The sequence below is a fragment of the Rhinopithecus roxellana genome, chromosome 2 (assembly GCF_007565055.1).
Source record: "Rhinopithecus roxellana isolate Shanxi Qingling chromosome 2, ASM756505v1, whole genome shotgun sequence".
Taxonomy (NCBI): Eukaryota; Metazoa; Chordata; class Mammalia; order Primates; family Cercopithecidae; genus Rhinopithecus; species Rhinopithecus roxellana.
The window spans coordinates 24,795,745-24,823,627 of NC_044550.1; the positions used below are offsets into that span (position 1 = coordinate 24,795,745).

Sequence of the window (27,883 nt, forward strand, 5' to 3'; positions counted from 1 at the left end):
AGAATTCTATGGGGACATGGTTTGACCTAGTTAAATGTCATCTTTCTGTTGGGCAGGGACTTTTTACACCTGTCTACCTAAGCGGTTTCTTGCCAGCCAATTGGTTGGTCAAGTGCGTCCTTGTCTCACATTCATGTTGCTATAACAAAATGCCATCAACTGGGTAGCATATGAACAACAGAAATTTATTCCTCATAATTCTGGAGCCTGGAAGTCCAGGATGAAGGTACTGCTTTCTGGTTCGTTGACAGCGCTTTTTCTCTGTGTCCTCACATAGTGGAGGGGGGAAGGGTTTCTCTGAGGTCTCTATTATGAGGGCACTCATCCCATCTATGAGGAATCTACCTCTCAGGACCTAATCACCTCCCAAAGGCTCCAACACCTGACACCATCACCTTGTCGGTTAGAACTTCAACTTGTGAAGTTAGGGGGGATAAAAACTTCCAGACTACAGTACCCCTACTGTTGCAATCAGCAGCTACTTCTTGCTTAAGGAACAGCCCAATGTCACTGTCCAAAGCAGGAAGCCTGGGCTGGAGCCACCCCTAGTAGCCAATGTCTAACACAGCTTAAAAGTGGTAGAGAAGCCAGGAGGAAGACAGAAGGAGATTCTTCTCTTAGCTCAGGAATCACATCAAAACGCCCTCCTACTATACAGAAAAATGATTTGAATGATTAAAAAAAGATTGTAAAGCACATCCCAGAAGAAACAAACTACATGGATTGCTAAGCACTGGCTACTAAATAGTAGTTCTCAACCCTGGCACCAATGAGAATCTTCTGGGGAGCTTTTAAAAACTTCCAATGCGTCACCCCAGAGATTTCCATCTAATGGGTCTGGAGTGTGGACCCAGGGATAATTATTTCTTATAAGCTCTCCGGTGATTCTACTTAAAGCCACTGTTGAGAGCTTCTACTTCAAAGTATTCCAATGTTTTGCCTGCCACCTTGAAGTCCGACTAAAATACACATCACATTGTCACAAAAAAAAAAGCAAAAATTTCCAGCAATAGGGTTTTCTTACTTACTGTGAGATTCTGCAATTTTGGAATCACATTTCTTACAATGAGGTAACTGCTTTCTTGTTATTTGTTATTGTTTGCTAATTTGTGGATGAAATACATTCGGGGAAGCAAGGCCCAAAATGGCAGAAACAAAACAATGATTCCCTTCCTCTTTTCTTCTCTCAATGCATGACCCGTCCTGTGTGTGGACAGACAACTCACCTTCCATTTCCTTCCACCTTCTCTAACTGAGTCACCCAACCCTGGTCACCATCTCACCCAGTCTGTAGGCAACCCCTTCCCAGAACTGTCAGTTTATCTTGCTTTAAGTATTTTTCTCTCCCACAGGCCCATTCATTTATCTATTTTCACAATCTAGACACAGGTCTTTTGTTTACTTCATTTTAATTCCAACCAAAGTGTTGTACTCCTTCCTTAGGATTCATGTGGGTCTTTCTCCTCAAAGAGATGCTTTCTTACTTAACACTGTTCTTCCTTTCTTTAAGGTGGAGACTGCCCCTACTTTTTCCTCTATCTTTTCCTTTTTTCATTTGAGTTCGCATGTTTTTACAGTAGCTACATTTTCTCAAATAATTTCCAAACCTTCTCAACCTAAAACAATGAAAAGAAAATTAGGGTGCACTTGAATATATAATGCTAGGATTCCCAGAGCTGCCAGGAGCCTATTAGGTAAAATTATCTAGTTTATTTCTATTCATGTGATCTGCCATCAGTAGTAGCTTCTATTATTTGGGATCCCCAGGTAATAATAGTAAGTTGCAAGCATGTGTCACTTGTCCTAAAATGTTCTCTGGGACTTTCTGATTTTAAAATTCCTTTATTTTCCACTACTTTCATATAGAATCTTCATGCTTATCTTCATCCCTTTTCATCACAAATAAGGGATTTTGTGACTCAAAGGCTATTCCTCATTGTAATTTATAAAGTGTTACCTTTTTATTATTTCTCACTAACTTTTTAATACTGTAGTTGTCATAGAAGAGATGAAAATTAGAGAAAAATGTATAAAACAGTGAAGATTTCAGGTGAGCTGGTGTAAGACCTGTGTTGCATCAGCTTTATTCATGAATTGTAACGTCCTTTTGAAAATAAGATTCATTTTCATCTTTTTTTTTCTAGCTGCTCTTTTGTTAAAATATTCAAAAAACTCTGAACTGTGGACAGCCCAGGAAACTGCTGTCTATTTGGGGGACTACTTGACTGTGAAGAAAAAAGGCAGGCAAAGAAATGCTTTTTGGGTTCATCATCTTCATCAAGAAGAAATTCTGGGGAGGTATTACTTAAAAACATTTGTATACTAATGTAAGATGAGCTAACCTTGCCCTTCTGTTAAGTAATCACTCATGAGACTTTGTAGGGGCTGAAAAAGTTAGCCAAAATATATTTTCAGATTTCTATGCGTCTTTCTTTTCATTATTAATTAATTAACAGTTACCATATATTGAGGACCCACATTATATCAGCTGTTTTGCTGGATGTTTTAGCTACAGGACCTCAAACCCATCAGGAAACATTATTGGTCATACTGTACTGATAAGAAAAATAAAGTTCCTGGTCACATGGCAGGCCAGAGAGCCTTCAATACTCACTAAAAATGCTGGCAAAAAGGATAAATTATGAAAAGCACACTTTTAAGTAAATAGGTGAGCCTGAAAAAAAGCAGGAAAATCCTGAGGCCAGGGATGAAGCCTGTTCAGGAAGATAAGTGATTGCTGAACCCTTTACAGATCCCGCATAGGAGTTTGGGGCAGGGGTGAAGTGAGAGTGCAGCCAGTGACAAAAGCTACACTCAGAAGGGAATGAGTTCAGATACCACTCATACACAGCAGGGAATTAGGAATGGCTACATCCCCAGGATAAATGGTATCTTTAAAAACCCTGCCCCAGTGAAGTAAATGCCTGGAAAGTTTTTGATTTGGCCTTAGTTCTTAATAAAATTTTTAAACAAAAACTCACCTGAAAAATTAGTAACCACAGGTGGTCTTCACTAGGTTTAAGACATAATTTTATATCATTTGTATATTTTAAAAGACCTATAAGCCATGGCTTTTCATTTAAAGTTGGCCTTGTTATTTGCTCAAATCCAAATAGTGTAAGAAATAAATAGAAATAGGGAGATCAAGTGACTCTGTAAGCAGTGGAAGTACATTTCCTGAAAAGATTATTGATTATTATTATTATTATGGTAAATATGTGCCAGGCCCTGTTTTAAGTGATTTGTATGCTAATTCAATTAATCTTCACAAAACCCTCTGAAGGTAGATACTGTTAGTATTCTTACTTTACAGATGAGGGAACTGAGTCACAGAGATGTTAAGGAATTGCCCAAACTCACATGTCTAAGCAGTAGGGGCAGGTGCTGAGGCTTAAATTGTGTCTCCCAAAGCTCATATATTGAAGTTCTGAGTACTTCAGACTACGATCTTATTTGGAAATAGAGGGATTGCAGATGTAATTGGTGAAGTTAAGATGAAGTCATACTGGAGTAGGGTGGGCCCCTGATCCAATATGACTGATATCCTTATAAAAAGAGGAAATTTGGAGATAGACACAGACACAGAGAGAATGCCATGTGAAGACTGTAGTTATGTTGCCTCATAGCAAAGACCTGCCAGAAGCTGGGAGAGAGCCTGAAACAGATTCTTCCTTAGAGCCTTCAGCAGGATGATGGCCCCATTGGAACTTTGATCTTGGACTACTATAGGCTTCAGAACTATGAGAAAATCAATTTCTGTTATTTAAGCCACCCAGTTGGTGGCATGTTGTGACAGCAGCCCTGATATACCAGAGTACACCATAGGAGGACCTGAGATGAGAAATAAATTGAGGATAAGAGACGTAAAGAATGGAGTGAGAGAGTTCAATATATTTCTGGTCAGAAGAAAATAACAGCAAGAGAGCAAAAGCAATATTTGAACAAATACTTTCTGGTAATTTTTCAGAATTGCCAAAATACACTAATCTTGAAATACAGAAATCACAATGAATCATACGGACGGAAGGGAAAGGAGGAAAGAAGCTGGAAGGAAGCAGGAAGGGAAGAAGGCGGGCAGTCAGACATCCACTTCTAGGTACACAGTAGTCAAACTCCAAACACTAAGGACAAAGAAACCATTTTAAAATCAGTCAAAGAAAAAAGACAGATAACCTACACAGAAATATCAATTTGACCTACAGCTGGTTTCTTCATAGCAACAATGAAAGTCAGAGACAATGGAAGTCATATACTTAGTGCAACTCTCTTTTATGGAGGAAGGCAAAATAAAGACATTTGTGGCTTAAAAGAAAAACTGACCATGGCAGTTTACCATGAACAAATCCTTACTGAAGAAAAATAATCCCAGAAAAAAAATGGTACAAGATGAGAGAAGATATGGGCCTCTGTTCTCAGATTGGTGATCCCATAACTAGGACTGGAGGTCTTCTGGCAGAATGTTCAGGAAATGCTCCAGTAGCCAGTACTCACAGCGTTCACTCTCTTGTGCACACCTCTGGCATCAGTCAACAGAATTCTGAATTAGTTCAAACCCTCTGTAGGTCTTGGGGTCTCTCCATAGCAGAACTGCCTAAAGCACTGATATAGCATCTCTATTACAACGACTGCTCCTCTGCAGGCTGCCTTCTGAGGCCATACTGCAGCCTCCTCTATCAGATTTCCTTTCTGGTCTTCAGGAGTCTGAATGGCCAAAACCCCAGCCTCCTTAAGTTCCATTATTATATAGGATTCAGAAATTTCTGGAGAGAGTTTACCCTGGTTGAAGTCTATGACTCAAGCAATTCCCCTTGATTTTTGGTGGTCACTCTGGGCACATGTGAAATTACTCACAAATTCACACCAGTTTACAGCAAGTATAAACTACAGTAAAGTGCAGCACTGTTTTGCTTCTTTCCGCATGTAATCATTTACTGCCTTGTATCTTCCCACACCAACTGTGCTATTAGCTCTTGAAATATACAAATCATGTCTCACACTTTCTTCGAGTCACTCAAGACTAGCACAGTGTTATGCACATAAGAGGTGTTGATGGATAATAAGTATTTCTAGAAATGAAGTAATCATAAAAGAAAGGGATAGAGGAAGGCTTCAGATTGATGAACTGACTATATAAGGCCACACTGCAGGGAGTGGAAGATCTTGACTCCAGAATCCATGTGCATTCCAGTATACTTCGCTACCCCCTTGTCTTACCAGAGGTCTGGAGAATTTCTACATTAAGCGACACTTTCCCTTTATAACCAATATCATTCTGGGTCAGCTAGAATGAGTGAGTTCCATTGTTCAAGTAGCTCTTACAAAATTATTTGAATCTTGAGATAAGTCAAAATAATTAATATTCACTGTCTAAGGCAGAGAAAGAGATCTTTCGAGCATTCTTGCATATGTCTTTGATCTCCTCTCTCTTACTGCATAGTAAGTAAGAGAGCACTTTTGCATTTTGTTGTGTGGATTTTCTTCGTTCCTAGGTATGTTGGGAAAGACTATAAGGAGGAGAAGGGGCTCTGGCACCACTTTACTGATGTAGAGCGGCAGATGACCGCACAGCACTATGTGACAGAATTTAACAAGAGACTCTATGAACAAAACATTCCCACGCAGATATTCTACATCCCATCCACAATATTACTGGTAAGATTATCCTGAACACATCATTTGGATCTTTCAAATCACACTTGAATATCAATTAATCTGAGTATCTGGTTCCACATAGTCAGGCTAGCATTTTTAGCAAACTATTCTTGTGTGTTGTCCCTGTACTTTCCAAGAGAGAAAGAACCCTAAAGATTGTATCTAGTACAAACTATCCCCTCAACATGATGCCTAAATCCCGTTTTACATCTGTTGGCCTCACCCCTTGCAACCAAGTGGTTACTAAGTCAAAGCTTACATATCTCCAGCAAGAAAAAATAATTGTTCCCCTTTCACTTTCAAATAATCCTAATTGTTAGCAAGTTCTTAGATTTGGCCCAAATCTATCTTTCTCTAACTTCCGTCCATGGATCACAGCTCTCCCTCCTGGGACCATGAAGACCAGTCTCTCTTCACTAACATACCCCTTTCAATAGATAAAGGCAAATATTCCCATTGAGTTTTCTCTTCTTTGGATCAAGAATGCCTTGCTACCCTGAATATATTAGATCCTTAGTGCATTCATACTTGCAATAATTTTTTCATTGGCCAGAGACATTTTTAGACCCATCTTTTCCTAATCATAATAATTATCATCCATTTCATACCTTCTTTATGTCACTCACTGTGCCAGGCAGTTTGCAAACCTTAACTCTAACCTTTGAAACAACTCCACAAAGTAGCATAGAAACACTTAAACTGATATTTCAACCTAGAGTCCCAGAGCATGATCTAACTTCATGTCCCGGTAACCTAGCCTCCAGGACAGGTCACCTCATGGCCTAAATCTTAAGTGAACAGTTTAATATGTGAATAATAATAAATTTAAGTTCTATGACATACCACATGCCATGTTAAGCATTTTACATGCATTTCCTTGCATAATCCCTTTAACAAACCTAAAAGGTGGTTATAATTATACCACTTTACCCATGATGAAATTGAAGCTCAGAGAAGCAAAGTGGCAGAGCCTAGGTTCAAACCAAGATTTACCCAAGTCCAAAGACAATGGCCTTTACCATTATGCTGTAATGTTTCCCATTGCTATTTTTCAGATTTTAGAGGACAAGACAATAAAGGGATGTATCAGTGTGGAGCCTTACATACTGGGAGAATTTGTAAAATTGTCAAATAATACGAAAGTGGTGAAAACAGAATACAAAGCCACAGAATATGGCTTGGCCTATGGCCATTTTTCTTATGAGTTTTCTAATCATAGAGATGTTGTGGTAGATTTACAAGGTATGTGAAACTGGGAATTATTTTTATTTTTGATATTATATGTAAAGTGAAGTTTTGTAACTAGCTTCCCTAATCTTTATTTAATAGATAGTTCTCTGTATAGGCTACTATTTGGAGTTAACTTAATTGATCTTACTATATATAGCAAATAATTCCTGAAAGAAAAAAATGCCCAAAACTTCTACAAATGTCTACAGTATCACATAATCAGTGAGAGGGTCTGGTTTATGTTCTGCTGGGCTTCGTTCCAGAGCATATCTATAACAGCTTTTTTTGTTTCACTCAAGTAGATTTGAGTGATGTATATTTCTTATCATTGCATTTTTTTCACATGTCGAAATCTTCTTTCCACTTTTCCTTTTCTCCAGTCCCTTACCCTTATTAAAAGTGTGATATTGGGTTTCATAATGGGGGTCATTATAGAACAGCAATCTGTATCCTTAAGCTATGTACTTAAATATGACTACTTTTCAATTCTACCTTAATATTTTAATTTTGTTTTAGTTTGTCTGGTATTTTATTCATTAGAATTTTTATTAGAAAATACCCTATACTTCATGTAAATTATAAGTAAGATTTATTATAATTATTTATAGTTACGGTTCCATGGACATCCCAGGACCTTCCCTATTCCACTCTCAGAGCATTTATCACTCTGTTATATATTTAACTTTTGATCTGTTCCCCTTCACAAGAATGTTAGCTCAATGAGTACAAAGATTTTTGACTACCTTGTTCAGTCGGCACCACCAGTGCCTAAAATAGTGTTTTATAGAGTGTCTGCACTCAATAAATATTTGTTGAATGAACAAATGAGTATATGAATTAATGAATAAGTCACTAAAGAAATTTCTGAATCATGAAAGAAATATTCCATATTATGATATTGATAATTATTCAAAGTGTATTTTATTGCTTTCTAATACCTTGAAAATTGGTGATCTGGGGATGTCATATTTGACAAATATAATTACCCAATATTTAATTATTCTTAAACCAATAACTGGAATATGCAATCCAAATTCTTTACCAGGAATTTACTAACTATAAACCACAGGATGGCCAAGTGTTTGAAGTATCTCTTTAAGTGTGTGTGTGTGTATTTTTGTAAACATTTGCTGGACATTTACAAGGAATTTAATACTCAGGTGTGCTCATTTCTCTTTCAGGTTGGGTAACTGGTAATGGAAAAGGACTCATCTACCTCACAGATCCCCAGATTCACTCTGTTGATCAGAAAGATGTCATTACCAATTTTGGAAAGAGAGGAATTTTTTACTTCTTTAATAACCAGCATGTGGAATGTAATGAAATCTGCCATCATCTTTCTTTGACTAGACCTTCAATGGAGAAACCATGTAAGTCATAGGCTGTATGGATTGGTAATGTGACAGACCTTAGTGACGCTCTCAAATATCTGGTTCTCTCCTTCCAGGCACATAGAATGTGGCACAGTCTGGTCCTTTGGGGCTTGGGCAGCGCCGTGACACAGGTTTTGGCCAATGATTTGTGAGAGGAATTGATCAGTATCACTTTAAGTCCTGCATTTAATCAGCAGCACGAGATCCTGCAGAGCCTCTTTCCCTCTGCCACAGTTACCAAGAATGTGTCAGGAGACCGCTGCTTCCGGGCATAAGTCCTGCAAGGAAAGCAACATGGAAAACAGCCCCAACTCACCCATAAGGGATGCAAAGCACTGCTGAGAAAGGCATGTGTTGTTTAAGCCATTGAGATGTTAGAGCTTTTTGTCACTATCTATCAAGACTGATACTACTGGGGCTTTTCCTATTGATTTGGAAGTTCTTTACATATTAAAAAAATGTGAGCCTTTGTGATATGAATTCAATTTGTTTTTCTCTCTTTTGACATTTGACTTTGCATAAAATGTTTATCTGTGCATAATTTTATATATAGTTGAATTCATCAATCTTTTATTTTATATGGCTTTTGGTTATATATAATATTTAGATCTTCCTTATACTCTGAGTTTCTTTCTTTTTAATTCTCCCATATTTCCTTCTAGTATAATTAAATCTGTAAAAAGTAAGATGGAAGAGTGGTACAATTTTCCTTATCCAGTCTGTCCTTGATGGGCATTTAGGTAGACTGGATAAAGAAAATGTGGTGCATATACACCATGGAACACTATGTGTATTAGTCCACTCTCATACTGCTATGAAGAAATACCTGAGACTGGGTAATTTAGAAAGGAAAGAGGTTAAAGTAACTCACAGTTCCACATGACTGGGGCGACCTCAGGAAACTTACAATCATGGCAGAAGGCACCTCTTCATAGGGTAGCAGGAGAGAGAATGAGTGCCAGCAGGGGAAATGCCAGATACTTATAAAACCATCAGATCTTGTGAGAATTCACTCACAATCACGAGAACAGCATGGGAAAAACTGCCTCAATTACCTCCCACCAGGTCCCTCCCATGACACATGGGAATTATGGGATTACAATTCAAGATGAGATTTGGGTGGGGACACAAAGCCAAACCATATCACCATGTAACCATCAAAAAGAATGAGATCATGTCATTTGCAGGGACATGGATAGAGCTGGAGGCCATTATTTTTAGCAAACTAATGCAAGAACAGAAAACTAAATATCACTTTTCTCACTTAGATGTGGGAGCTAAGTGATGAGAGCAAGTGGACACATAGAGGGAACAACACACACCAGGGCTTATCAGAGGGTGGAGGGTGGGAGGAGGGAGAGGATCAGGAACAATAACTAATGGGTACTAGGCTTAATACCTGGGTGATGAAGTAATTCGCACAACAGACCCCCATGACACAAACGTGCACATGTACCGCTGAACTTAAAATAAAAGTAAAAAAACAACAATATCATTGAATGTTGTGAACTTTATGAATATACCAAAACCATTGGACTAGACACTCAAAGGTGAATTTTATGGTAGGTAAGTTATATCTCAATAAAGCTTTTTTTAAAAAAAGAATATTCTTCAAAAAAAAAAAAAAGAATGATACATTTTCCTGGCTACCACAGTCCATCCCTTTCCCAACACAGATCTACTTCTTCACACAGGTTTAGGAAAGAGCTCCTCCGTGATCTTACTGAAAGAAACAAAAGGGCGACCAGTGAGATAAAACAATTCTTTTCTGCAGTTACTCTTGGGTGCTGCAACTGATGCTCACTCTCCCCGTCCTCCACTGTTCATTCTAAGTTTCCCTCAGCCTTAACTATTAGCTCAGGAGGTCTGGGCGGCTTACCTGGTTGGTGAGACTCAAACTTGCATACATGATCTTCATGTATCAAGTCTGAACACTTGATAGTTTATACTCTTCTCAATTTGAGGTTGCTGCACATGTCTCTTCACAGTTGCAATGGAGGCAAGGAAGCCCCATTCCAGTCTCCTGCTGTGGGGATCACAGTTGATTGACACTCCCAGCTTCCACTCCTTTGAAACTGTGTTTATGCTGAAACCATGTTGCCCTCAATGTGCTGTCAGCCAGTGACTAAGCATGACAAGGACACTAGTCTCAGAATATTTCTAACTGCTGACTGTGACTGTGGAACAAAGTCTTGCCACTGGCCTAACCAAAACTTTCTTAAGGCCGGGTGTGGGGGCTCAGGCCTGTAATCCCAGCACTTTGGGAGGCCGAGGCAGGTGGATCATGTGAGGCCAAGAGTTCAAGACCAGCTTGGCCAACATGGTGAAACCCCATCTCTACTAAAAATAAAAAAAATAAAAAATAAATTTAAAAAAGCTGGTCATGGCTAATTTTCCAGGAGGCAGAGTTTGTAGTGAGCTGAGATCGCATCACTACACTCCAGCCTGGGTGACAAAGCAAGACTCCATCTCAAAAAACAAAAACAAACAAAAAACCCTTTGCTCTCTCCTTTTATAGGTGTCAGGACCACAGCATGGTCCCCTGCCTACTCTTGTTCCCTCCAACTGATCCTTTACAGTCATTTCTCCCAATAGAGGTCTTTCATGTTTAATCCTTTCCTGGTATCTGCTTCTTGGAAAACCAAAGTTAACACATGTTTATTAAGGAAATGAAAAAAAAATGTAATCTATCCTACTAACAAAGTAAAGGGAGAAAATCATGTAATTTCACAAGATGCAGAAAAGTATTTCATAAAATTCAAAATCAACTCATGGTAAAAGAAAAAAACAAGCTCTTTGAAAACTAGAAATAAGGAAAAGTTTTCTAAATCTGACAAAGGTTTTTTCTTTTAAACTTAAATCAGCAATACCATAATTAATAGTGAAGCAATTAAAACTTTTAAGTTGAGAAAAGGAACAAGACAAATTCGCCTACTATCCCAATTCTATTCAATGTCATAGAAGTCCAACTAATAAACGTAGAAAGACTAAAACTAGAAAATCATGATTTTGCATCCATTAATGAAATAATGGATCTGGGCAGAAAACATTGATGGCTGCTAAAACTATTAGGGGAAAATTAGATGGGGAACTTTATAACGGAAGAATCAGGCTGATGCTACTCACACTTCAATCAATCTGATCACTAAAAGTGGGATAACAAATCAGTGATAAAATGACATTTTTTAGTCAATTGGGGATTTTGAATATGGATTGAGTGTTAGACAAAACGATGAAGTGATATCTTAAGAACATTCAACCAAAAGAAAAATTTGGAAAAAGATGTGAAAGCAGCTTGACTCTTTGGGGTTAATGTTGAAGGGAGATGGTTACATAGCAATTCATTGTACCAGTCTTTCTACTTTTCTATATATTTTTAAATCTCAAAAAAAAATAATTCTTAAATATAATGTCATAGAAAGGAAGAAATACCAAGAAAAGTTTGAAGAATCAATAGATAAAGAAGATGAAAACCAAGATTGGTATCAAACAAACTAATCAGGAAAGAATATAAGGAGGAACATTCAGCAATGTGAAATCCAGCAGAAAAAAATCAAGAAAAAAAACAATTTTTGGGGTGAAAGACAGAACAGTGAAAAAAGATTGCTGACAGCAAAAAGAGGCTATTAATTGACAGAGTGACCTTTGAGATGTTGTAGAAGGGGGCCAACAAACTATGATCCATGAGATCAAAGCTGCTAACATCTGTTTTTGTAAATAAAATTTTATTGGAACATAGTCACTTATTCAATTATGTTCTATCTACAGCTGCTTTTGTGTTACAATAGCAGAACTGAGTAACATTGTGACATAGACAGGATTTTGCAAAGTTAAAAATACTTACTATATGGACCTTTACAGAAAAAGTTTGTGAATCCCTGTTTGTGGAAGACGAAATTGGGAATAAAGTTCAGGATATTTACATTTAGAAAGAAATATGGTTATTTCTACCGACACAGAAGAAAAAGAGAAGTAACAATGGGTGAAAAAACTGGAAATTGGAGGTGATAAAGAAGTAAATTGATGGAAAGCATCTCAGAGCCCACTTTTCTTTGTTAAGTCAAAAAGCTAGGATATCTGCTAAGTGAGATGGTATTGGCATAACTAGGAATTTTAGAAAAATAAAGATTTTGTAGCAATGCATATCTCTGAGTTATAAAAAGCAGAAATAGTACTATTGAGAGGAATTTGCAAGAAATTGCATTTTTTAAATATCTTTAAATTTTTATTTATGTCATCACCCATATACCCAACTCCCGGTTGAAGAAATTAAATGTAATACTGTTTTTGAAGCCTCCATCCCGGATCTGTACTTCCTCCTCCATCCAAGAGAAAATTACTGTCCAGAAATTGTTGGTTATCATTCCCCTTACTATTGTTGCACATTCACTTTTATTTAATGTTGTTATACATTTATATATTGCATAAAAGTAACAATAAATATCCAGTATTCTTTTCAAATGTTCAAAGTTTTGTATAAACATTTTTAAAGGCCAGATTAGTTTTTAAAAAGTCAAATTGATTTTCTAGAAAATGAAAAATATAGTAATTGACTATATAACTTACTAGAAAGGTTAAACAGCAGATTAGACATATTTCAAGAAAGAATTATTAAAATGGAAAGAGAGATGAAGGAATTAGCTAAAATGCAGCAGAAAGATAAAAGGACAGAAAATACAAATGAGTGATTAAGAGATGAAGAGAAAAGAAGGTCCAACATCATCTAGTGGGGGTTTTAGAGGGAGAAAGAGTACAAAGAAGAGGGAATCCTCTGAGTCAAGCAAATAATATGAATCAAGGAGGGAATGATCAACTGTGTCAGATGCCGCTGACAGATAAGTCAGATGAAAACTGTGAACTAAATTTTTGAATTTAGCAATGTGGAGTTCACTGGTGACCTTAATATTAGCAGATAAAGTTGAGTGCTGCAGCTGAAAGCCTGAATAGAAAGGAGTATTAGTTTTCTATTGCTGCATATCTCAAACTTAGCAGCTTCAGCCAACATACATTTTATTATCTCACAGTTTCTGTGGGTCAGGAGTCTGGGCACAGCTTAGCTGATCCTCAGCTCAGAGTCTCACAGGCTGCAATCAAGGTGTTGGTTAAACTATGTTCTCATCTGGAGGCTTGACAAGAGAAGACTAAACTTTCAAGTTCATCAGGTTGTTGGAGAGTTCATCTAAATAGAAAAAAAAAAAAAATATATATATATATATATAGTATATTGAAATACTGATAGTGTTTTTCCCTAGTAAACTTATTACAGTGGATTTCATTTTCTTCTTCATCATTTGTTTGCAAAATTTTCTGCATTAAGCTTGTATTACTTATCTCAAAAAATAATATTTAACAAGAAATTCAAATGATTCTCTTTTCCAATAAAAGTCCACATTATTAGATGAGCATCTACAGCTTTCTTCCTTAGCCCATCAATACTCCTAGTCTTGCAATTTACACTCTAGAAACACTGAACTACTTATGGTTTCAGTTTGTAGTTCATCCTGCCACCTCCCACACCACAATACGATGCTTTGTCACTTAGTAACTGTTTTCATGCTGTTTTTATACCTACCAGAACAATCACACCCCATGTCTTCTCATCCTTGAAGACTCACTTCATCCAACACCTCCTTCAAGAAATCTTCCCTGACATCCTTTATTCCCTTTCCCTCCCCACCACAACCCAGGTAAGGTACCCCTCTTTTGATGTCTTAAAATAACTGCAACTCTCATTTCACAATTATTATAGAAGCTAATACACAATTATATCACATTATCTACTGTAGTTCAATTATAATTATCTTGTGTATTATTTATCTATTGCTGCATGACAAATTAACCCCAAAACATAGAGGATTAAAACAATATTTATTACTTCTTACAGTTTCTATAGATCAGAAAGGGTGGGGAGGAGTGGCTTAACTGGGTAGTTCTGACTCGGTCTCTCTTAAGCTGGCAATCAGGATGTCAGCTGCAGCTCCAGTCCTCTGAAGGCTTCCCCAGGACTGGGGAATCTGCTCCCAAGCTCTCTCATATAGCTTTTGGCAAGGAGACCTCTTCCTTGCTGGCTGTGGGTCAGAGGCTTCTGTTCCTCACCATGTGGGCCTGTCCATAGAACAACATGGCAGCAGGAAAAATTGAAGGGAGAGAGAGGCGGAAGCCACAGTGTCTTTTATAACCTAATCTTGCCTCCGAAGTAACATATCATCGCATTTGTACTCTTTTGGTCACTGGTCACACAGACCAACCCTTGTACAATGTGGGAGGGGACCAAAAGGGCATGGATACCAGCAGGTGGGGATCACCGAGAGCACCTTGGAGATGGCTCTATCTCACCAACCTGAATGAACTAGGCCTTGTGCCTCTTGGTACTCCCTAGCCCTGGCTTATTATAGTTCTGCATAATAATATGAAATACCAATAAGAATTATTTGCATCTTAGATGATCAGTAAGTGCTGATTAGCTTACTAACTCCTGCTACATAGGATGAGAGGCAATAAGAAAAGAATGTCTGAGCTCTCCAGGCTTCAGAAAACCATTCTGCAACAATGTAGGGTGTGGACAGATGAGTGGATGGATGGAAGGATGAAAAGTTGGAAAGAAAAAGAAATAGCATTTTCTCAGTCCTTGCTCTAACTTATCAAGAAACTTATTTTGCTTCCTTGTGTTTAAACTTTTCTGATTTTTCTCCCTCCATTCTTTAATATTTGTCTCATAGCAAACAAGATATTGAAAAATTTTCAAGTAATTCTTAGGAAAACTTCAGTATTTTTCTAAGTTGAACTAAGAAATTGACTTTTATTTTAATCTTTTGCTTGTGGAGTGAGTTGAGTTTTGAAATAACAATATTTAAAAAGCAAAGTTTGAGGAGTTGATTTCAACTTAAGGAGAGACAATCTTTGTTTCTTCAGATATCAGAAATGTCAGGCTTTTGTTACTGTCTTTTAGCAGTGCTATTATTTTGAAGATGATATTTGTTCTGTGTAGTTTGAATATACAGATGTCCTCTGCCTGAACAGTTCAGTAGAAACTAGGTGTAAAGTACAAGAAACAAGCCAGAGAGGGTGAGAGAAAAAAAAATAAATCTCTTTATTATGGTGCATAAACCTTCAGTGTGAGGGAGCTTTGCAGCTGCACAAGGAGAAAAATGCATTCAAAAATATAATGCAAGTGTGAATAATCCTTTCTCGAATGCTGCTTGCAAACTGCTCCAGCTTTGTCAGGTGAACTTGAACCGGGCCATCAGATTTGCCCCCATTCCCATTGCACACTCTGTCTATCACCCCAGGGCATTCACCATCTTGACTGTTGTTTAAAGAGAACAAGCAATCCATCATTGAGCCAGGGAGTCACTTTCTCATAGAAAAGTAAAATCAGCATGTGACAGTACTCAGCCCTAGTGTTTTGCAGATTAAAATGATACATGGCGACTCACGTGTTACTAGGAGGATTAAGTCGGTTATCTTGTTCCATTGCCCAGACAAAAGAATTCCCCTCAAGCAGTAAGTGGGAGCTTTACAGAAGCTAAAATCATTGGGCTCAACTATACAGTGGTAAGACAGAGAATTTAACAAGAGAACAGAAAAAAAAAATGTTATTTTACATCTAAGCACATTTTTTTCCCCTGCAGGAGATAGTACAAAGAAGAATCCATCCCAAAAGGGGAGCTGTAAAATCTTTGTACAAGTCTCTGCTGTTTGAGATGCCAATTTTATTACTAGAGATGGACACACAATTTATTGTCTGACTGCCTCTACAATTGATTTAAATATGGTGAAATAAATGAGCAGCCGTTGGCCCTAGGGCTGTTAGCTTCAGAAGAGTAGGTTACAAATCCTGCAGCTACAGTATCAAGTTATTAACACTGTTATTCCATTGTGTGATCTACATAGTAATAAAATTTTAAATGAATCTCATATAGAAATGAGCTCACAATGAAAGGCTAGGATACAGCCTTTAATTTACGATGCTGAGGCACATATTTATCATATTACAGAAAATATTTTTTATATAATTGAATCTCTAACTGTGTTATATTCATTTTCAAAAGTAATGTTCAAAAAGAAAAAGATAAGTATAAATATCAAAGTATTTAATTTTAGATTAAATAAATGCATAAAGTTTTGCCATTCAGACCTTACACTGGAAATGGCACAGGTTAAAGAGAAAGAATTGTTTTTGAGTTGGTTTTTTTTTGTTGTTGTTTGTTTGTTTGTTTTTTAGGTTCCCATGCATTTCAGGCAACATTGTTGTTAGAAAATTCTTCACTATTTATTTTTCACTCATACTTTGCCACACCAAGTTCTTTCTTAAAGTACAAACCATTTTTCTAGACAAAAGGATTTCAAATCAAAGAATGCCCTATCTCTTTACTTTTAACTAAATTTTCAAACATTACATACCTTAATCAGCTGTACATTCTCCAAGTATGCTGTAAAAATAAGAGACAGCACTGGAGTATCTGTTTTCTCTGCTAAGGACAGACACCAGATTTAACCTTCTTTTTCTACACAAATCACAAAAAGGAGAGAGACTGCTGAAACACTTTTGTTAAACATTTGACATGGTCTCTCCCAATAACAGAAGGACCCACAGCGACTGGCTTTGAAGGGCTATGTTCCCAACATGATTTCAATAGGGAACATTCTCTCTGGACTGAGCACCTGGATCATGGGCAATGTTCCCTCGCGCAGGACAGCAGTCACTGAGCCACCTGCATCAGAGAGGACAGGAGATGAGGGACAGGAGCCTCTGGCCAGCTGTATCCTTCTCCAGCCTCTGGAGCACACTCGCGCAGAGGAGCCAGACCAGGCCAGGCCAGGCCAGCACACAAGCATTCTCTGAGTGGCTGGCCCCTTTGCCCCACTATACACAAGTTAGCAGGATCCTTCCATGGGTAAAGATTAAGAGCAATGGACCCCGGAAGTCTTTGAAATATGCCATGTGCCAAGACTCAAAACTATAAATTGTTCTGCCAGAAGCACCTGAAAATGTCTAAGTCCTAGGACATTGAGCCAAGTATTAAGGAAGAGGATCTGAGATGGAGCTGGATATTAGAGAGGGCTCCACCATTCAGCATGATCTTGATAACCTGCCACAGAATCGACCTGACGTCATCCGCTCCTGCCTTTTTTCCTCCCTCCATCCCTGTGGCACAGTCTGCACTGTCTAAGCTGACCAGGAACACACACTCAACAAAAAGCTATCCCTAAGCATCTTTAGACAACCTATAACAGTGAATTAAACTTGGCATCTCTAAAACTCTGCATTGCCAAGCATTAGCTTTTATTACACTTAACTCTTGATTATGAGAGGGGAGCGGGGAAATGTAAAGAATCACAAGTAAGACTATTGTTTAAGATGCATCCTACTTAGGCCAATAACAAATTTTTGTTGCTAGTTAGTGGCTATGTAGTAGCTGATGATTGGGAAACAGACAGCTCCAAATTGTTCCAGATGCCGAGAGAAGGCCAAACTTTCTCATCAATAACTTAAAAATTAGATTGAGATACAGCTCCAGATGCATTAAGTGCATTGGTCCTTTGGCATTTGTCAACTGCTTTACCTCCTTGTGCTAAAAATGCCATGCGCAGAACATCCACCAACAACAGTGCAACTCAAATGCTAAAAAGATGACTAAAAAATATGCTTTAGGAAAGTTAATGTTTTATAACAATCATTCCAGTTATCAATAAAATATTGTTTTCAGGAAGCATTTTATAAGTTGGCACAACTGACCCATGGAATGGCCAGGAGGGAGTGGAAACCTTTCTAAGTGATTTATTGATTTACTATAATGTTTTCCATTGGAAAGATGAATGATATATTCCACTTTGCTGAAAATTACTTCTCTTTTGCTCCTGCAAAATAATCCTAGAGTTAGTTTCTCTTTCAGACCCTGACAAAATTATATTTCTTACAAAAAGACTGAGAGAGCTACAGGCATCTAACTAAACTCAAAGTGTGATCTTTAAAGAAATACACTCACCTTTTTTTTTGAGAAAACTGTTTAAAAATCCAGACTGTGAAAGGCTGTTTCTCGGTGAGAAAGGTCACTCTGAGTGCAGTGTCCACAACATTAACGAGAAATGACCCTTGTCATCACTCTCAGCATGGGAGACAGAAGAAACAAATGAAAAGACACACCCAAAAGATGGTTTCTAGAACAGGCCACTTGGATAATAGATGAGACACTGTGCTTGTGGATCACAGGGGCCTCCAGAGGCTTTGTTCCCACTGTGTATTATGGTGTGCTGGGTGGCTTCACGATGACAAAACTACGGGAACTTCAGAGTCTCAACCGGACCGCCATCTCAAAGAGATGAAAATGTTGTCTAACTTCAAAGGTTAAGAATACTTCCTCAGTAACATGTTTCCAGTTTTAACGTTGTATTCTCTTGATCACACATTCTTTCCCATGCAATCTTTTAGGGGAATAAATCAAGTGAAATATTTTTATCCTATAATGGCCACACAGTATTCCTCCCTGTTATGTAGCTGTTATGTAGCTGTTGGTGAGAAGGACTTTGCTAAGCAGAATGAGCTTTGTTCTTGCCACAGCAAAGAAAGAGTTAACTTCTAGACCCAGCGGATCCCCTGCCAGCACGGATGTAGAGGATAAGAATGGGTGCTCACTTTTCTCCCCATATTACCCAAATGCCTCTTTTGTGCCCCATCCCCATCTTCTACACTCTCCTCTTTCTCACTTTCTAAGGAGAAAAAATTGAAATTTAGAAACAAAGATTTCTGACACTCTGAAGTAATTCACAGGGCTTCACTCACTTTCAGGTCTTTCCTTTTCAGGGCAATAGTTTTTAAACTCAACTGGTGATTAGGTCCTCTCTAGTTCCACTGCAGTCACTCTCACTAGGCCTCCTTGAAGGGGAGTGTCCGGTGAAATTAGACAGGAATAGTCCCAGCTCTGCTGCTTACTGCCTGGCCTCTTTAGAGCCTTGGAGTGTCCATATGTAAAATGGGTATAAAAATCCCTACCTGGGTTTTGCTGTGAGGATTAGAGGTAATGCCTATGAGGGACTTAGCACAGTGACTGGCACTCTTTGGTGTTCAAATATAGGATTTTTGTCTCTACTAAAAATACAAAAATTAGCCAGGTATGGTGGCACATGCCTGTAATCCCAGCTACTTGGGGGGCTGAGGCAGGAGAATCGCTTGAACCCGGGAGACGGAGGTTACAGTGAGCCAAGATCACACCACTGCATTCCAACCTGGACAACAGAGCGAGACTCCACCTCAAACAAAACAAAACAAATATAGGATTTTATTGTCATTATCACTCCAACTGTTTTTCCAGTGTAGTCCTGATGAATTCATTTACCCAGTCCCACTCTCACCAACTGTGGCAACCAAGATTAGTTAACTGCATGTGAACCCAGAATCTCCCCCAGACAGAGGGAGCAACCTTGGACCTAGGGAGAAGCCATTTCTGATCAGGGTAGGGAGTGGGAAGTGCAAATGATAGCAGTAACAATAACAATTATAATAAATTATGTTTGTGTGGTTATTTACTGGTGCTTGTATATCATTATTATATCATCCTGAAATATTCTTTAAATTGCTGTTTTTGTAAGTCGAAATAGTCTAATATTGGTAAATTCATCTGGCTTGACCTAAATAATACTCAAACGTAATTCTGTCATTCCATATCTCTCCAATCTCATCTCCAGGTAGTTCCATATCCTCCCAGCCATATGTGACTGCAATTCCCCAGATATGATGTGACTTCCCACAAATGTCTTCCAAAGCCCTTCCCTGTACCTGGTACATTCACTCCTACATTCCCCAGAACATTCTATCCTCCCTCCCGTGGAAACTATTACTTGTCCTTCAAGTGTCATCTCTCCAGGAAGACCTTCTCTGACTCTTCCACTACTCCCCTCTAGTAACACTAACACACACACACACACACACACACACACACACACACACACACAGAGGCTCCATTACACCATCACAGACCTTTACAGTGGGACCTCAATTGCACAGTAATTACTTGTTTATGTCTCTGCCTCCCCCCATTAGATTATGAGCACGTGAAAGCAGAGATTGTGAGTTCATTTTGGCAGCCCCAGTGCCTAGCCTGGCACTTGGTTGTTAATAAGGCCTTGCTGAATGAAAGAATTAAATCATTAAAAATCGCAAGATTAATTAAGAGTGTGGTTTTATGATTGACCCATTGTGGCATAACTCTTAGTGTAATACAGTATTTAACATTGTGCCTTGAATATAGCACGTGTTCCATAAATGTTTGTGAACTGAATGAATGAATGATGGCAGGTGAAAAATCTCTTAATTAGATCCAGAGGGTCCTCTTTATTTGTACAATCCAAATAAGAAAGGCGTTCTCAGACACTGAAAGAAGCTATGCTGACATCTTTGTCTTACAAAAGACTCATCTGAATGATAATGAGTGTGGAAAATGGATTAGCTCCTGGGCGGACAGGGTTTTTTTTGTTGTTGTTTGTTTATTTGCTTTTGTTTTTTGTCTCAGTGAAAAAGTAAAAATGCTTGAGTGCTCTATCATTTAGGGAGATTCAGCCCATCTTCTTTTCTATGATTTTGATTTTAGTGCTGATTTAATTAAGAAAATCAAACCATTTGTGGTACATGAATAAAACTGGTGAAAAATAATGGTTACCAGTATTTTATTATTGTTGATTTTTATCACTATTATATATCTGTAAACCAGATAATGCTGGAGAAATTAATTGCCATCTGTTCTTAGACTGAAGGAATAGGGCATCATTATCTCCAGGAGTACTCTACTACTGTGTGACCAAATGTACTGATAATCCAATTTTTTAAGATCAGTAAATGTTTTTAACCTATATTATATGTATTGTTACATGATATGCTTCAGATAAAGCATGAATTACTTTTAAAACAAGTGATAAAGAGGGCCTAATTTAGTGATTCTGGCTCAGAAACCAGGTGTTTTAAGTGCATTGAGAAGGGTATTCTTCAAGTTTCATGAATTAAAGAGTGTGGTTCCTCCTTTATCCAGAGCAACTAACGATTATTGAGACTCCGAGATTAAAGGCACATCATGAAACTAAAACAGGCATTTAAACTTCCTGTGCCAAAATGCTGCCTTTGTTTCCCGTTTCTTTCCTGATTAATCTCAGGATCATTCTTCATTACTACTACCCAAAGGATAAAAGATGATTAATAGTATCAACTTCAAAAGTTTTGTGAGAGTTAGAAAGAGCACATGTAACATTGCTAGGATGGTACCTGGCACAGAGTAAATGTTTCATCAGTGGTTGTTGTTGCTATTGTTTTTTTATCATTATTTATCCACCATATTATCATCCTTTAAACCAAAGCAGAGTTAGAGTTAGCAATATTAGTTGTGTTTTCCACTTGAGCTAAGATTAATTCCTAGATGAATGCCAGTTGCTTTAATTCTCACTTACTGATAGAATCTGCTTTCTGTATCACTAACCTCCACACTCGAGTATTCAAGTTTTGTTTCATAGTGTTGCCTCCATGCTTTCTGTGATCGGTCTCTGCTATAAGTCCACTCAACATCATTAATCTTTCATCCTGATTATGAAAATGTGGTTTTCCAAAAGTATTTGTACTGATAACACATGGTCACAAAATTAGTTACATTAAGGGTTGCAGCCTCACACAGCTCCAGAGAGTCCCATTCACTTGAAATCAACACGCATTAGTGATCTATTGCTGCCTAACAAATTACCAGACATTTAGCAGCTTAAAACAATACCTGTTCATTATCTCACGTTCTATAGGTCAGAAATCCCAGATGGTATGACTGGGACCTCAGCTTAGGGTATCACAGGGCTAAAATCAATCTGTCAGCTCGTTATGTTCTCTTCTGGAGCTTGGGATCATCTTCCAATCTCATTCCTGTTGTTGGTAAAATTCAGTTCCTTGTGGTTGTAGAACGGAGGTGGCTGTTTCCTTGTTGGCTGTTAGCTGGGTTTGCCCTCAGCTACTTGTAGCCACTCTGTGGTCCTTGTACGGAACCTGTCCAGCATCAAGACCAACAACAGCACACTAAATCCTTCTCATCCTTCAGATTTATCTGACTTCTCCTGCTTCCAGTCATAGAAAACTTTCTGCTTTAAAAGGGGTCAACTAATTGAGTCAGGCCCACCTGGACAATCCCCACATTTTAAAGTGAACTGACTTTCGACCAGGCGTGTTGGCTCACACATGTAATCCTATCACTTTGAGAGGATGAGACAGGCAGATCACTTGAGGTCAGGAGTTCAAGCCCAGCCTTGGCAACATGGTGAAACCTCGTCTCTACTAGAAATACAAAAATTAGCCAGCAGTGGTGGTTCGCGCCTGTAATCCCAGCTACTCGAGAGGCTGAGGCATGAGAATCACTTGAACCCAGTAGGCAGAGGTTGCAGTGAGCTGAGATCACACTACTGCACTCCAGCCTGGGCAACAAAGAGAGACTCTGTCTTAATTAATTAACTCATTAATTAACTTATTAATTAATTAAGTTAAGGTAACTGACTTGGGACTTTATGTGTTCAAAATTCCTTTACAGCAGTACCTGCATTACTGTTTGAACAACCAAGAAATAAGAATCTTGGGAGAGGGCATCTTTAGAGTGTTGCCTACCACATAATGTGAGTTCGATGTGCTCCTGGTTCTGAGATGCTGGGTTTCAAACACGTTTTAAGGTTTTTAGATGCAAGGAACACAGGCTTGTTTAAGGAAAGTTAAATAGGATCCACATGATACAAGAAGTAGTCTCACAGTTCCCAGTCCAGTGGGGACGGTGGGAGCAATGACAATCTGAGACGGTAGGAGCAGTTGTGTGAAGATGGGAGTTTCACAGAGGAAATGACATTTACCTGATGATCACAGGGCCTTCACACCCCTTCCTGTCAGGGGCCGAGACATTCCATACACCAATCTTGGGTGATGAGGAATTTGAAATCCCACCTATCTCCTTGGATTCTGATCCCTCATTGGCTGTTTCAGATGTGGTTGACCACTTTGATGACCTGGCAGACCCTTCCTCTTCACAGAATGGCAGTTTTTTAGCCCAGTATGGGGTCCAGACATTGAACATACCTCTGGGTATGACCCATGGCTTGATGGAGCAGAGCGGGGATCCTCAGTGGAGGCTTGATCATGGACTTGGACTACTCTATAGGAACTCAGTATAGTGCCAACCCACCTGTTACAATTGATGTACCAATGACAGACATGACATCTGAATTGATAGGGCATAGCCAGTTGACCACCATTGATCAGTCAGAACTGAGTTTCCAACTGGGTTTGAGCTCAGGGGGTGGCACCATCCTGCCACCTGCCCAGTCACCTGAAGATCGTCTTTCAACCACCCCTTCACCTATTAGTTCACTTCACGAGGATGGTGTTGAGGATTTCTGGAGGCAACTTCCCAGCCAGAAGACAGTGGTGGTGGAAGCAGGGAAAAAGCAGAAGGTCCCAAAGAAGAGAAAAAAGAAAGATCCTAATAAACATCAGAAACCAGTTTCAGCATATGCTTTATTCTTTCATGATACACAGGCTGCCATCAAGGGACAGAATCCTAATGCCACTTTTGGTGAGGTTTCAAAAATTGTGGCCTCCATGTGGGATAGTCTTGGAGAGGAGCAAAAACAGGTATATAAGAGGAAAACTGAAGCTGCCAAGAAAGAGTATCTGAAGGCATTGACTGCTTACAAAGACAACCAGGAGTGTCAGGCCACTGTGGAAACAGTGGAATTGGATCCAGCACCACCATCACAAACTCCTTCTCCATCTCCTATGGCTACTGTTGACCCAGTATCTCCAGTACCAGCTTCAGTAGAGCCCCCTGCCCTGTCCCCATCCACTGTTAACTCCACCCTTTCACCCTATGTGGCAAACCAGGCATCTTCAGGAGTTGGGGGTCAGCCCAATATCACCAAGTTGATTATTACCAAATAAACGTTGCCCTCTTCCATTACTATGTCTGAAGGAGGGATGGTTACTGTTATCCCAGCCACAGTGGTGACCTCCCAGGGGCTCCAACCAGGCCAAACCAGTACAGCTACTCTCCAGCCCAGTCAACAAGCCCAGATTGTCACTTGGTCAGTGTTGCAGGCAGCAGCAGCTGCTGCTGCTTCTATGCAACTGCCTCCACCCCGACTACAGTCCCCTCCATTACAACAGACGCCACAGCCTCCGACTCAGCAGCAAGTTACCATTCCACAGTAGCCTCCTCCACTCCAGGCCATGAAATAGCCTCCACCTCAGAAAGTTCGAATCAATTTACAGCAACAGCTATCTCCTCTGCAGATCAAGAGTGTGCCTCTACCCACTTTGAAAGTGCAGACTACCTTAGTCCCACCAACTGTGGAAAGTAGTCCTGAGCAGCCTATGAACAGTAGCCCTGAGGCCCATAGAGTGGAGGTAACTTCTCCTGAGACTATCTGTGAGATGACCACAGATGTAGTTCCTGAGGTTTAGTCCCCTTCTCCGATAGATGTTGAATTGGTGAGTAGGTCTCCTGTGGCACTCTCACCCCAGCTTCGATGTTTGAGTTCTGGTTGTGAGAACACTTCCATTGTGAGTAAGGACTGGAACAATGAATACTGCAGCAATGAGTGTGTGGTGAAGCACTGCAGGGATGTATTCTTGGTCTGGGTAGCCTCTAGAAATTCAAACAGTGGTGTTTGTGAAATAGTCCTTCCTGTTCTCCAAGCCAGTGAAGAGTTATCTGCTGGGAACATGTCCAAGAGCCTGTTTTTGAAACACAAGCTGGGCTTCTGGTAGTGCCTGATCACAACCCATGATGGCTGTTCATGTTTCCCCCCATTTTCTCCCTTTAGCAGAGGCCAGGTTATGGAGCAGGGCCACTGAACTTGCTGTAATCTGGAGATGCTTTTTACTTTCAACCACAAGTAGAAATAACAGTGGTAATAGCAGATGAAAGGGTGAAGGGAGTATGGGCAAGCAAAGCATAGAGATGGTAGGGGTGGTGGTGGGGTTGAAGAAACTTGTTAGTATAATTGTCATAGGACTTGCCTAAAATATTATTAAAATGATGGGAGTGTACTCAGCTTTGAGCCTAGGGGGAAAAAAAAGAAAAAGAAATGGTCTCACATGAAAATCCAAGACCAGAAACAAACGGAACCTCACAGCAGGAGCTAGTGAATCCTTGCCCTGGTGATTTGCCATTAACAAAATTTATGAAGCCTTCTTGATTGTATTCTTTCTATATTTCAAGTTTAAATTTCTAGAGTTCTGTTTTCATTTAGGATGTAAAACATCATAAGAGAAATGATTCTCACCCTAGCAACTGGAAAAAGACAGGAAATCCACAAACTTTTCATGAGCCCACTGAAGAGCTAAGGTTACTGGCCAACCAAATAAATTAAATTCCAAAAAATTACAAGCCCCTTCAATGAGAGAGAGGACATGCAAACAAACTCTTGCCATTGGCAGAGCATAGAAAAAAGAGACGACCACCATATAAGTCAGTTTGAAGAAATCAGCTGAAAGTTTAGTAGATTCTTAAAAGCCAGTTGTGGACTAAAGTATCAGTTTAAAATAACTGAGAGTCCAAGACACAAGATGATTTTGCCCTAATTTACTAGCTCGTTTTCACTGCCCTCCACTGGAGGCTCATGAGAAAATCTAGACATGAATAGGCATGCAGGAGGTCATCAGTGGTACAGGCACAGAGAAAATTTTCAGTTGCCCCTGCGGGAGAGATATGAACTCCACCCAGCTACGTGGATCCTCCTGTCATAGAAAGAAAAAACCTGAAACGACTGGAGGTAAGGCAAGAATTTTGTTGCTTCTAGTTGATGACTAGAAGCAAAGGTCCTCTGGCCCTGGGAAAAAGCAGGGAAAACTCTTGGACTCAGGATCCTGCACTGGTATAAGGAGAAGTGTGCTACTTCTGGGAACAGGCAGGAAACTGTTTTCTATCCATGGCCCAATGACCCACAGATCAGAGTTCAATAGGCACTGGGAGAAAGGGTAGGCAAGAAACACTGATGAGGCTTCATTTCTGAGACCCAGGCATGCAAGTCTGTCTAAAATTGAAACTATGTTAGGAAAATAAAAATTCCCTCTTCCCATGATAAACCTAGTCCACAATAACAAGCAATAGTATTTTACCACTGAAGAAGGATAAAGAACAAGGAAACAGATTCCACCCCCCGCCCCAACCACCACCACCACGGTATGGATATGGAAGGAGCACAGAAAGCTGAGGACAGAGCAGGAACAATGAGAAAAAACAAAACAAAGATGAAAACCTCCACTATCCAAGGCCTGCCCCACTCTAAGCACAAAGAAGCATCAGCCCACCACTGAAGAAATTCAGAGCTAGCACTGCAATGAAGATAATGAGAGCAACAATAAAACCCAAACCCAGTGTATGTCTGCCTAGACTAACTCAATGCCCAACATAATAGCCAAGCAAAAGAAAATGCATGTCCATTTCCAGGTGTAAATATTATTTATCTCAGCTTCTATCATTCTTCCACAAAGGATGTCTAGCATTCACTCAAATGATAAGAGACTTTAAGAGCATGCAAAAACAACCCATTGTCAAGAGATAAAGCAATTGACAGAACCAGACTCAGAGATGATCCAGATGTTGAGAGTATCATACAGAGATTTTAAAATCACACTGATTAATTTTGAAATTTAATAGAAAATGTGGACAGCATGCATGAACAGACAGGGAGTTCAGTAAAGACACAAACTATTTTTAAAAGAGTCAAATGGGAATGCTTGAAATAAATGAACACACATACACACATAATACCAACAGTGAAGATTTCACTATATGTGCTTACCAGTAGGCTGAACACAGCTCAGAAAAGATTTGGTGAATTTGAAAATAGATCAGTACAAGGCAGAAAACTAACAAAAGATATTCGGGGCCTGAACTCTACATTTGACCTAATGGGCCTAACAGACATCTATAGAACTCTCCAACTAAAAACAACAGAATATACATTCTTCTCATCTGCACATGGCACATGATCTAAAATTGACCACATAATCGCCATAAAACAACCCTCAGAAAACTAAAACAACAAATCAAAATCATGCCAAACACACTCTTAGAACATGATACAATAAAAAATAGAAATGAATTCTAAGAAAATGACTCAAAACTATACAATTACATGGAAATTAACTGATCTTCTACTGACTGACCTTTGTGTGAACAATGAAATTAAGGCAGAAATCATTAAATTCTTTGAAACTAATTAGAACAAAGATACAACATACCAGAATCTCTGGGACACAGCCAAAGTAGTGTTAAGAGGGAAGTTAATAGCACTAAACACCCACATCAAAAAGTTAGGAAGATATGAAATTAACAACCTAACATCATACCTAGAGAAACTAGAGAAACAAGAGCAAACCAACTCCAAAACTAGCAGAAGGCAAGAAGTAACCAAAATGAGAGCTGAACTGAAGGAAATTGAGATGTGAAAAATCATACAAAAGACCAATGAATCTGGGGGTTTCATATTTGAAAGGATAAATAAGATTCACAGACCACTAGCTAGACTAATAAAGGAAAAAGAGATGAGATCCAAATAAACACAATCAGAAGTGAAAAAGGGGACATTACCACTGACCCCACAGAAATACAAAAAAAAAA

The 27,883-nt window shown here is 39.0% G+C and overlaps 1 protein-coding gene and 1 pseudogene across 15 annotated transcripts in view; both read left to right on the forward strand.

Moving 5' to 3' along the window:
* Positions 1-9,739, forward strand: part of ALPK1 (alpha kinase 1) — a 146,003-nt gene extending 136,264 nt beyond the window's left edge. For 11 of the 15 annotated variants that reach the window (XM_030915250.1, XM_030915258.1, XM_030915255.1 and 8 more), the window contains 5 exons: positions 2,145-2,298; positions 5,490-5,652; positions 6,708-6,894; positions 8,064-8,252; positions 8,330-9,739. In XM_030915250.1, coding sequence (XP_030771110.1) covers positions 2,145-2,298; positions 5,490-5,652; positions 6,708-6,894; positions 8,064-8,252; positions 8,330-8,337 — 701 coding nt within the window. In that variant the 3' untranslated portion in view covers positions 8,338-9,739. Of the gene's footprint in view, positions 1-2,144; positions 2,299-5,489; positions 5,653-6,707; positions 6,895-8,063; positions 8,253-8,329 lie in introns of those variants that run through there. The other 4 variants (XM_030915299.1, XR_004052750.1, XR_004052749.1 and 1 more) reach the window with 4 other exon arrangements.
* A 7,824-nt stretch (positions 9,740-17,563) lies between these two features.
* Positions 17,564-25,023, forward strand: LOC104682612 (annotated as a pseudogene).
* The last annotated feature ends 2,860 nt before the right edge of the window (positions 25,024-27,883 follow it).